The following is a 10,879-nucleotide window of genomic DNA, read 5'->3' as shown; positions in this document are numbered from 1 at the left end:
TGTCGCGAGCCTGCTGGCTTGTGTACAAGTTTGTTACCAAGTGAAAACAACACCAGTGCACACAAAATATAACACAGCAAACACACATATATATACACACACACACACACACACACAGAAAAGTGCAAAAATCAAACAGTGAACGCACACATGCATGCAAACTCGCAAGCCTCCGCGTATCAAACGAACAATTAAAAGTTAAAACTTAAACATTAAAACCTGCAGTAAAAGAGTTTCTTCAAATCTCCCGGCGCATGAATGTCCGCTTCACCACGTTGATTTGGCGTACACCGAGCAGTAGTTTTTGTCCACCATCGGGCAGAATCTCTTGGTGTGCGCTTTGGCCCCGGTGGCCCCGCACAAGGGACATTTGTACTGGCGGAGATACGGGCACATCACGTCTCCATCGCGGTTTTTTAAGTAGTGAGAGGTGTACACGGCCTCAGTCTCGCCGTTGTGTTTGCAGAAGCTGCAGAACTTTCTCTCCGGGGTGCTGCTCCTGGATTTACCGGCCCCCGGGCTCGTGTTTTCCTCCGGTGTAGCGCGCGACCGAATTTGGCCGCTTGGAGACTCCAGCAGCGCGGCAGCCTGCTCGCCTGAGTCCGCCTCAGATTGCATTTCTTGCCGCTTCATGCCTCTGATCATGTCCGCCAAACCCATGTAGTCTTTCCAAGGCTGAAAGTCCTGGTTTCTAGTCTCCATAGATCCATGAGCAGAAAGGATGAATTGGAGAAGAGAAAAAGCCATGCTACTCTCCGAGCGCGCGACCAAAACAACTAGCACGCGCCGAGCACGCAGGGCCTTTTAAAGGTCACGCGCACGAGTCCCATTAATTAAAACTTGCAGTTTTTTTTTGTCTTCCGAAACTTAAATGAGGGGAAATTGTCGAGTTTCTTTTTAAAATGTGGTTTTAAACCCTGCTCTCACGGTCATGTGGAATGCTGAGTGCAAATTGTCATTTTACCGTATTTAAATTTAGATTACTGTTCTAATTGGCTAATCGCATGTGTGTTATGTTGTATTATACTGGCATGTATACACAAAAAGAAAGAAAAACTGATAGATTCTGTGTTATAAACAGCATTAAAGGGGAAAGTTTGCCTAAAGATTCAACTTCATTCACTATTTAATCACTCTCAAGTGTTTAGATCTAAAAAAAAAATCTGTTAAACACAAAAGAAGATATTTTGAAGAATGCTGAAAACCGGTAACCATTGATATCCATAGTAGGAAAAACCAATACGGAAGACAATGGTTACAGGTTTTCACCATTCTTCAAAGTATCTTTTTTTGTGTTCAACAGAAGGAAGAAACTCAGACGGGTTTAAAACGAGTCAGGATCGAGTAATTACATAATTTTAGGTTTTAAGAATTGAATATCTCTTTAAATGCATCAAAATCGGAAGATTTGTTTATACACTGTAATAGTTCTTTTAGGACAGAAATAAGGAATCAATTTACAAGCAAGTCATGTGAACTTGTAATCCTGTCACTCTTTGATCTCTGTGCATTCTAACAAATGATGGGTTGTTTTAGCCCAATGTTGGTTCAAACATGGGTCAAACCCAATTTTGGGGTTAAAAATTGTCATTTAAATGTGAGAAATTGTAAGTTTCTAGTTATTATTAACAATATTGTATACTGGATTATTTAATCGAATTACATTTTTAAAAAAATCCTGACTTGTTTTAACCCAAACATTGGGTCAAATATGGATAAACCCAACACTGGGCTAAAGCAACTCAGCATTTTTATAGTGTAATCTGATTAAATAATCCAGATTACAATATTGTTAATGATTATAATAAGAAACTTTAATTTTTTAAGACAGAAAATTGAAATAAAAGCACTACATTAAAAAATACTTCAGCCCTCCTGGAATATCAGCTTATTTGAGTTAAAAAAATCATTACGAGTCTTTATATGAAAGAAATTACAAAGCAAAAATTATTCTGGAATTAAACAATTTTAAATTAATGATTTAAAGAACAGCAATCAAATATGGAGAACACACATATTCATACTGAACCTCTAAATCAATATACAGATAAATAAAGAACATTTTTGGGATCTTTTAACCCAAACGCTGGGTCAAATATGGACAAACCCATCAAGAATTCGTGGGAGGTGCTGAGAAGGTGCTAAGAGAAGGCAATACAAACACAATACAGCAATGCATAACTTTAATTCAAAATGTGTCTTGTAGAAAAGTCTTTCCAGCTCTGTGTGAAGCTAAAAGGGCCAGGTGTGGCGTTCCTCAGGTGACCCGAGCATCTGCGGAGACCTGACACACAAATAATGCCATCCATTTTTAGTTGAACAGTCTCTTTAAACATGCATGACAACAGATATCTGACCTATAATAGGGCAGTTTGAGCACGGAGTACAGCTCAGGAGTGTTGGGGGTCATGACCAGGTTCTGACAGGACCCCGGCATGACCTCTGACCCCTCAGATGATGGAGTGACACATGGAGACATGGAGAGCTGATCTGGAGCTGCAGCACCTGCACACACACACAGTCACTGATATAAATGCTGTGATTATGAGTAGGTATGGGCCAGTATAAAATTCTGACGGTGTGATAACCTTGGATAAAAAGATCACCATTTCACGGTATTGTGATTACTGCTCTTAAATATATATATTTTTAAATGTCTGGGTTAAAAAAATAAAACAGTAAACCACACAAGACAAATACCTTCTCAAAATACTATTAGTTGCTAGTAAAAAAGCAATAACCAAGAAATGGTTGGAAGAGATTCCACCAACAAAGGATGAGTGGATAACAATTGTAGATATGTTTGAAATGGAGAAACTCACCTTTTCTTTAAGACTAAACATGGATAAATGTTATAAAAATTGGTCAAAATGGTTTATATATAAGAATACAGAAAATATATAATTTGCTAGGAAATGCTTTGCAATGAGTGCGAACCCCCCCTCCTCCCCTTATTTATATTTATTTATATTTTTTATTTTTATTATTACTTTTTTTAATATATGTACATATATATGTATATTGTATATGTGAAATATTTAGTTTGGACCGCACATTACAGATTGTAAAAGACTGAATCATATGGACTTGAAGGAAACTATGTTGGTGTTTATGCTTATAATACAGTACCTTTTACGGGCGGGTTGGGGTGGGGGGCTAATGGGAGAGTAACCTGTACTATAAAAACGACTGTATAAGAAGAATGTAATAGTTGTATGTGATGCCTCTGGTGATCTGTTTGTTCCGTTATGTTAAAACGAATAAAAAACAAAAGTTAAAAAATAAATAAATAATAAAACAGTAGCAGAAGTAAACATGTCAGGCTAAATTGAATTCAAATGAATTATTGACTTCTGCTGTCTTCATTTATTTCAAAAACAGATAAAAAAAAAAACCCATATTGTTTCTGCCAGGGGCGTTGCCAGACATAAAGCTTTATGTATGTATGTATGTATGTATGTATGTATGTATGTATGTATGTATGTATGTATATATATATGTATATATATATATATATATATATATATATATATATATATATATATATATATATATATATATATATATATATATATATATATATATATATATATATATATAATTATTATTATTATTTTAATATTTATATTTTTAAATAAATAAAAAACAAAGATTTATTATAAATAAAAGAATTATTGTTATTATACAATTATTATTCTAAATAATCTTAAATGTAACTGGAAAACAAATGTTAAGACCACTGGAGTGATATGCTAAGATCATTTAAGAAATCTTTTGCATCAATATTAATTTCATTTGATTGAAATTCTACAGATAATTCAATAGAATACAAAAAAAAGCTGTTTTATAAAATTATTTGTTGTCTTAGACTCGACTCTTACCTCCCTGACTCTTCATCCCTCCTTCTTACTTCATACAAAAAATCTATCAGGAGTCATGCTTAGTAAGATCACCATCATGTTGTTTAAACTTTAGTTTTGTCGACTTGCAAAACAAATGCAAATGCAACCGGCTGTTACGCCGGTTTTACAACGCATGAGCAGCAGGTTTTTTTTTGGTGTGCATGTTAACTACCTGGACTCGCACCCGGAGAAGAGCAGCGCGTGCGAGAGGTTTGCGTCAGTTTGCGTCAGATTTAAACTACATTTTGATTTGCTTTTTGATTAAACACATTGCTTTCACCAGCGTTGGTTCGGCTGCACATAGAGAATAACGTCTTTATTTTTTAATATATTCTTAATAAATACACTTGCATATGAAGTAAATCATATCTCAAAGCATTTACTGGAGCACTAGTGATTTTTACTGGGGCACGTGCCCCAGTAATTTGGGTCTAGCAACGCCCCTGGTTTCTGCTGGAGATACTGTTGTCCTAAAAAAAGTCAATAAAAAAATCTTACACATACTTTAGGGACGATATTGCAGAAAACTGACGGTTTTAAAACTTTGACTTTTTCAAGCCGCTGTATACCGTGAAAACGGTTATCGTCCCATGCTTAATCATGAGTTGTGTGTTGTATCAGTGTGTGTGTGTGTGTGTGTGTATGTACGTAGGTCGCTGAGCGCTGTGCTTTCTCTCCGGTTCCACGGTGTGTTTTTCTTGACTGGAGAGAAATTGAGGAAATCATACTTCAAGCGGGAGGCTTTCTGCTGCTCAAACTCATTTTTCTGAAAAACACACACACGCACGCACACGTACACACACACACACACACACACACACACACACACACACGCATGCATGCATGCACACACACGCATGCACACACGCACGCACACACACAAAATACAGAATTACGGAAATCCTATTATTTTTACTTATACTGTGATTTTATTATGGAAAACTGATGTGTGATATGTAAACATTTGAAATAAGATTATTTTAGTAATAATAATAATAATAATAATAATAGTAATAATAATAATAATAATAATAATAATAATAATAGTTAGAATGATAGACGATAAAACATTCATATAATTTGAATATTAATTTAATTTTAATATTTATTTAAATAATTTAATTTAATGATTTAATTTATTTAAAAAAAATTTACTTTTTCAATTTATTTTTATTTATTTTTATTTATTAGATTTTTTTAATTGAACTTAAATCACTTTTTAGTGATGTTATTTTCTAACAAATAGCAGTGTAATCAGATAAAATATTTCTGAGCTTGATATGAAAGAAAAATATACACCATATATTAATTATAAAAATGTCCATGACTTAATATATTAGTTATTCCCATGTCTTTTCCAGGTCTAGAAATAACACTTGTACAATTTCCTTGTAAATACAAATTCCCCAATATGTTTCAAGCAATGCAACACTAATGTTACCTTATAAAAAACAGTTGTTAAAGGGCACCTATGCTGAAAATCATCTTTTGTATGCTGTTTGGACAGGACTGTGTGTGGTATAGTGTGTCCACAGTCATATTGGAGTGATATAAACACAATCAGTCTCTTTTTTTAATTTCTTGACGTTAAAATAGGATCCAAATCGCTGCCATTTTGAGGCCCACCGCAACTTGATGTAGGAGTGCGGTCCCCCGCCCACCGAATTGTCTCCCCTAACATGTCTCCCCTATCTGAGCTATTAACTTCAGGTTTTGGAGTCTCTTCTAATGTTTTGATGAGTTGATTTAGATGTGTTTGATTAGGGAGAGGTTGAAAACGTGCCTTAAGGAACAGGGGTGGGAAACACTGCTATAGACTTCATGAGTTAAAAATGTCAAAGTTACTCTATTAAAGAAAGAGAAACATGCATGCGCATAAATTACCTCATGACCCAATCGGATGGCAGCTTCAGTGAAGGCCTGCCTCTCCCGCTGGAAGCTCCGCCTCTGCCTCTTAAGCTCCTCCCAGTGGTCCTGAAGCCGCTCCCACTCCTCCAGATAGTAGCAGTCCATCAGCACAGCCGGGAGAGGAGGATTTACACTCTCCTGAGGAAAAAAAACACCTCAGTTACTGTAGTAAATCACATCACGCATGACAGTTTTTCTTGTATGTCTGACCTGTAGTAACTGCTGCTGTGCTAGGATGAGCTGTCGGCTCTGCTCCAGCTCCTCCTCCAGATGAACCAGCAGCTTCTCCTGGTCTGTTTCTGGAGCAAAGGGACCTGAGCACAGTTAATTACGTATAATATGACATATTATAATTTTTATTATAATTATTTATGTGTGACATTAAATATTTCCCAGGTGATGTTTAATAGGGTGATGTGTTGTGGCTGAAAGGGCATCCGCTGCATAAAACATATACTGGATAAGTTGGTGGTTCATTCCGCTGTGGAAACCCCAGATTAATAAAGGGACTAAGCCGAAAAGAAAATGAATGAATGTTTAATAGAGAGACATATCAGAGAGAATTTTTTAAAACATAATAGCTTTAATAACTCATTTCTAAAAATGAATTTATTTTGTCTTTGTCATGATGACAGAACAAAATAATTTACTAGATAATTTGCAAGATACTAGCATTCAGTTTAGGCCAGTGTTTCTCAACCATGTTCCTGGAGGACCATCAACACTGCATGTTTTGAATGTCTTCTGTCTGTCACACTCATTACAGCTCTTTCGGAGTCTGCTAATGAGCTGGTAATCTGAATCAGGTGTGTTTGGTTAAGTAGACATGAAAAATATGCAGAGCTGGTGGTCTTCCAGGAACGTGGTTGAGAAACACTGATTTAGGCCATATCCATACGTACATGGGTGTTTTAATAAACTATTTTCCCAGCTTTAGTTTTTATGAAAATGCACTGTGATGCATGTTAAGGGCAATGAAGCAATGGCGGACGATAATGACTCTTTTGCTAGATTCACACCACACAAAATGAGGAATTAAGTATACTGAGTAACTGTATACAAGCCAATACAAATGCGAGAACATAGGAGGATTAACGCCACGCGGTGCGAACTACATAGAATATGTGATACATTTAACGCAAACGTGTGGAATTTACCTCATTCGCATCTGGTGTGAACAGCTGTGTTAATCAAAAAAAGAGAAAACAGTGTGTGTGCTGATGTCATGAGATGAAACTCCGGTTGTATTGTAGCTAATCTGCATAGAAAAAAAGTGTGATATTGAAAATACTTGTGTTTGTGTATACAGGGCCTTAAAGTGTCATTTAAATCCTTAACTAGGTTAATTAGGTTAACTTGGCAAGTTAGGTTCATCAGGCAAGTCATCAGGCAAATCAATTATTTTCTATTTCCGCCCCCAGAGACTATGCAGCGCCACTGGTTCGATGCAAGACCCGCAACGAGATGATCCCAAGATTTCCATAATCCTGGACCAGGCCGTATCCTGAGCAGCTGCAGTGGTGGTCATGGAGAAGTGGAGAGTTAAGACTGATTCCTGAGATTTTCCAGGGACAGACAAGTCTTGCTGACATCCAGCTTCTGGCGCCTAGGCTGCAGCTCTGCACAAGACGTTTGGCCATAGGAGGAATGGTCGTGCCCAACTGAGCCTGGTTTCTCTTGAGGTTTTCTTCACTTTCGCCAATTGGTGAAGTTTTTCCTCGCCACTGTTGCCACTGGCTTGCTTGTTTCGGGATCTGTAGAGCTGCACATCGATGGATTTGCTCTTCAGTGTTTGGACTCTCAGCAGTGAGTACTAAACCACACTGAACTGAACTTAAACTCTGAAAACTGCACTGACACGGTTACAATTTACTATAATCTTCTATGTGAAGCTGCTTCGACACAATCTACACTGTAAAAGCGCTATACAAATGAACAGTGTGTAGCCAATGGAAAACAATCATTTATTGAGGGGGCTAATAATATTGACCACAGCCACAATAACATTGACCACAATTGTTTATCAATATTTTAGTTATTCCAGCCAAACTAAACGAGAGAATAATTTCTCCAGGGAAAAAAAAGATATAACGGGAGATACTTTGAAAAATGTCATCGCTTTGTTAATTAGAAAATATTTGAAAAAGAATTGACATTTCACATGAGGGCTTATAATTTAGACCCCAACTCTATATTTACGAATAAGTTAAAGTATCTGAAGCCTTCGTTAAGCTGTCAGTTAAAGAGTAAACAGGTTATATACTCTGTGCCATGAGCTCCCGCAGTGTTTTCTGAACTTGCATCCACTCCTGGACCACACCTCCTGTCACATGATCACCAAGACTCTGCTCTGATTGGACCAGCATGTCATCTTCAGTTTCCTCCAGGCCTGTGTTGTTGGAGTCTTGAATTGCCTAATTAAACAGATTAAAATAGATAATGCACCTACATTATTTTTTGCACACTCTACTTACAGTATATTACAGTGAAGCCTATACTTTTTAAAAAGGCACAATATGTATTTTTTTTTTTCATTGAAACATCCGAATACCATTATAACAGCTATATATTTTGCTGACTTATGCACTTTTATTATCCCAAATGTTTGTAAGAGTGTTGAAATGCAGAGAAATAAGCCCCGTAGAATAAAACACACCTTTGTTTGTTGTAAATACACGCCCTCTAGTGGCCAAAATGACATACTGTGCCTATAATGCTTAGTTTAAATATGCATAGTAGGATTTTTTAATTAAACGCAGTTGTGAAAACGCAGTTGCCTTCCTCACCTGTGCCATGTTGTTCCTGAGCATGTGCAGTAGCGTTGTAAGACCGTGCCGTAGTTTCATGGCCTCTCTGAGCTCAGCTTCTCTTCGGTCCAACAGCAGACGCAATGCCTCCTCTATCCTGCAGGGGGGGGGGGGGGACAAATCGCACACACAAATGCTTCAAGTCAACATTAATCCACATTATTGGAAATTAAAAGTTTCTGATGGACTTAAAGTGCTTGAAAAGGACATCACATCACTGCATGTACCTTCCATCAGCCTTTGCGGTCTTGTATCCAGCCTCTCTTCGTCCTGTCCACTTCGGCAACACATTTAAAATCTCTATAGCTATGGACAGGGAATATCACTGTAGTTGTGCTGTATATGCATTTCTTCGGGATACAGTTTACGTTTTTATGTAATGCCCATATTTACATATTCAACATAAAATAGCTATGTTGATGACGTCATATTGCACTTAGGGGAGTTGGAAGTGTATATTGTAAATGAAAAACCTGGGAATAATAATAGTTTCATTTGTGAAATTATTTCCACTTAACACCTGAAAACACATAAACATAGAAAGGACAGCGGTGAATCTCACAGACGCCGCGGTGTTTTTGTCTGTCGGTGAGCTGCGGGAGTTTCTCTTTCATGCGGTTGGTTTGCTGCTCTTTGCGCTTCAGCTCCGCCCCCTGCTGGTTACAGCGAGACTGCAGACGTGCACACTGTACACACACACACACACACACACACACAACAGCAGTGTAAGAACAAAAAAAGTCTTTTTCTGTTTGCTCAAACTACTTCCTTAAAAAGAGTTGAATTAAGAATTGTTCACACAATTCACACAACTTATTTGGTTTATGTTCAATCCACTTACATTGGTAAAAAACATTAAATTAACTTAATTTGTGTTGGGACAACATGAACTAATTGTGTGGAACCCAGCATTTTTACAGTGCATGAACTGTACTTAATGATGTGATTATGATAATAGAGATAAACCTTTTCTCTTTCAGAGGTCAGAGCATCTTGTAGTCTGGCGATGTGAAGATCCTTTTCCACGAGCTGCTCCTATGTCAGACAATAAGCACAGTAATTCTTCACTAACATAACAAATTTCATATATTTATTATGTATATCTAAATACACAAATGAATGGAAGCCTGTTTCCGCCACTGAATTAAAAGTAAATAAAAAAATAAATACATGGTAAAAAAACAAAGTCGCAAATCTGAGTCAGAATTCTGAGTTAAGTCGCAATTCTGAGTTATAAAGTCGCAATTCTGAGTTATAATGTCGCAATTCTGAGTTATAAAGTCGCAATTCTGAGTTATAATGTCGCAATTCTGAGTTATAAAGTCGCAATTCTGAGTTATAAAGTCGCAATTCTGAGTTATAAAGTCGCAATTCTGAGTTATAATGTCGCAATTCTGAGTTATAAAGTCGCAATTCTGAGTTATAAAGTCGCAATTCTGACATATAAAGTCGCAATTCTGAGTTATAATGTTGCAATTCTGAGATATAAAGTCGCAATTCTGAGTTATAATGTCGCAATTCTGAGATATAAAGTCGCAATTCTGAGTTATAAAGTCGCAATTCTGAGTTATAATGTCGCAATTCTGAGATATAAAGTCGCAATTCTGAGTTATAAAGTCGCAATTCTGACATATAAAGTCGCAATTCTGAGTTATAATGTTGCAATTCTGAGATATAAAGTCGCAATTCTGTGTTACTAAGTCGCAATTCTGTGTTACTAAGTCGCAATTCTGTGTTACTAAGTCGCAATTCTGAGTTATAATGTCGCAATTCTGAGCTATTAAGTCGCAATTCTGAAAGCCGCAATTCTGAGTTATAAAGTCAGAATTCTGAGTTATTAAGTTGCAATTCTGAGTTATAATGTCGCAATTCTGAGTTACTAAGTAAGAATTCTGAGTTATTAAGCTGCAATTCTGAGTTATTAAATCAGAATTCTGAGTTATTGAGTCGCAATTCTGAGTTATAATGTCGCAATTGAGTTATTAAGTCAGAATTCTGAGTTATAAAGTCGCAATTCTGAGTTTACTGTATATATATATATATATATATATATATATATATATATATATATATATATATATATATATATATATATATATATATATATATATATATATTTTTTTTTTTACATTGTATTTGTTTATTTATTTGTTTTTTTAATTCAGTTGCGGGAACGGGCTTCCATACTAATGCATATATGTTTGAGAAATTGTTTATTTATATTTAGATATAAAAATTTCTATATCATTTGTCCATAAATAT

At 36.2% G+C, this 10,879-nt stretch overlaps 2 protein-coding genes across 2 annotated transcripts in view; both read right to left on the bottom strand.

Annotated features, from left to right (window-relative positions):
• Nucleotides 1-267: 267 nt before the first annotated feature.
• nanos3 (nanos homolog 3) lies at nucleotides 268-747 on the bottom strand. Its single transcript, XM_056460739.1, has one exon. It carries the CDS (start codon nucleotides 745-747, stop codon nucleotides 268-270), a length of 480 nt encoding a protein of 159 aa, XP_056316714.1.
• Nucleotides 748-2,155: 1,408 nt separating this feature from the next.
• The window catches only part of si:ch211-286b5.4 (afadin- and alpha-actinin-binding protein), a 9,640-nt gene continuing 916 nt past the window's right edge, over nucleotides 2,156-10,879 (bottom strand). Inside the window, exons 3-12 of the mRNA XM_056460628.1 lie at nucleotides 9,584-9,652; nucleotides 9,180-9,303; nucleotides 8,845-8,923; nucleotides 8,597-8,714; nucleotides 8,074-8,224; nucleotides 6,021-6,124; nucleotides 5,787-5,948; nucleotides 4,551-4,668; nucleotides 2,358-2,505; nucleotides 2,156-2,284 (exon numbers count right to left, since the gene is read on the bottom strand). Coding sequence (XP_056316603.1) covers nucleotides 2,233-2,284; nucleotides 2,358-2,505; nucleotides 4,551-4,668; nucleotides 5,787-5,948; nucleotides 6,021-6,124; nucleotides 8,074-8,224; nucleotides 8,597-8,714; nucleotides 8,845-8,923; nucleotides 9,180-9,303; nucleotides 9,584-9,652 — 1,125 coding nt within the window. The 3' untranslated portion in view covers nucleotides 2,156-2,232. The remainder of the gene's footprint in view (nucleotides 2,285-2,357; nucleotides 2,506-4,550; nucleotides 4,669-5,786; nucleotides 5,949-6,020; nucleotides 6,125-8,073; nucleotides 8,225-8,596; nucleotides 8,715-8,844; nucleotides 8,924-9,179; nucleotides 9,304-9,583; nucleotides 9,653-10,879) is intronic.

Source organism: Danio aesculapii, chromosome 1 (assembly GCF_903798145.1).
Source record: "Danio aesculapii chromosome 1, fDanAes4.1, whole genome shotgun sequence".
In the NCBI taxonomy this organism is placed as follows: domain Eukaryota; kingdom Metazoa; phylum Chordata; class Actinopteri; order Cypriniformes; family Danionidae; genus Danio; species Danio aesculapii.
The sequence above is the reverse complement of the archived record's forward strand: the minus strand, read 5'-3'. Positions and strand labels throughout refer to the sequence as shown.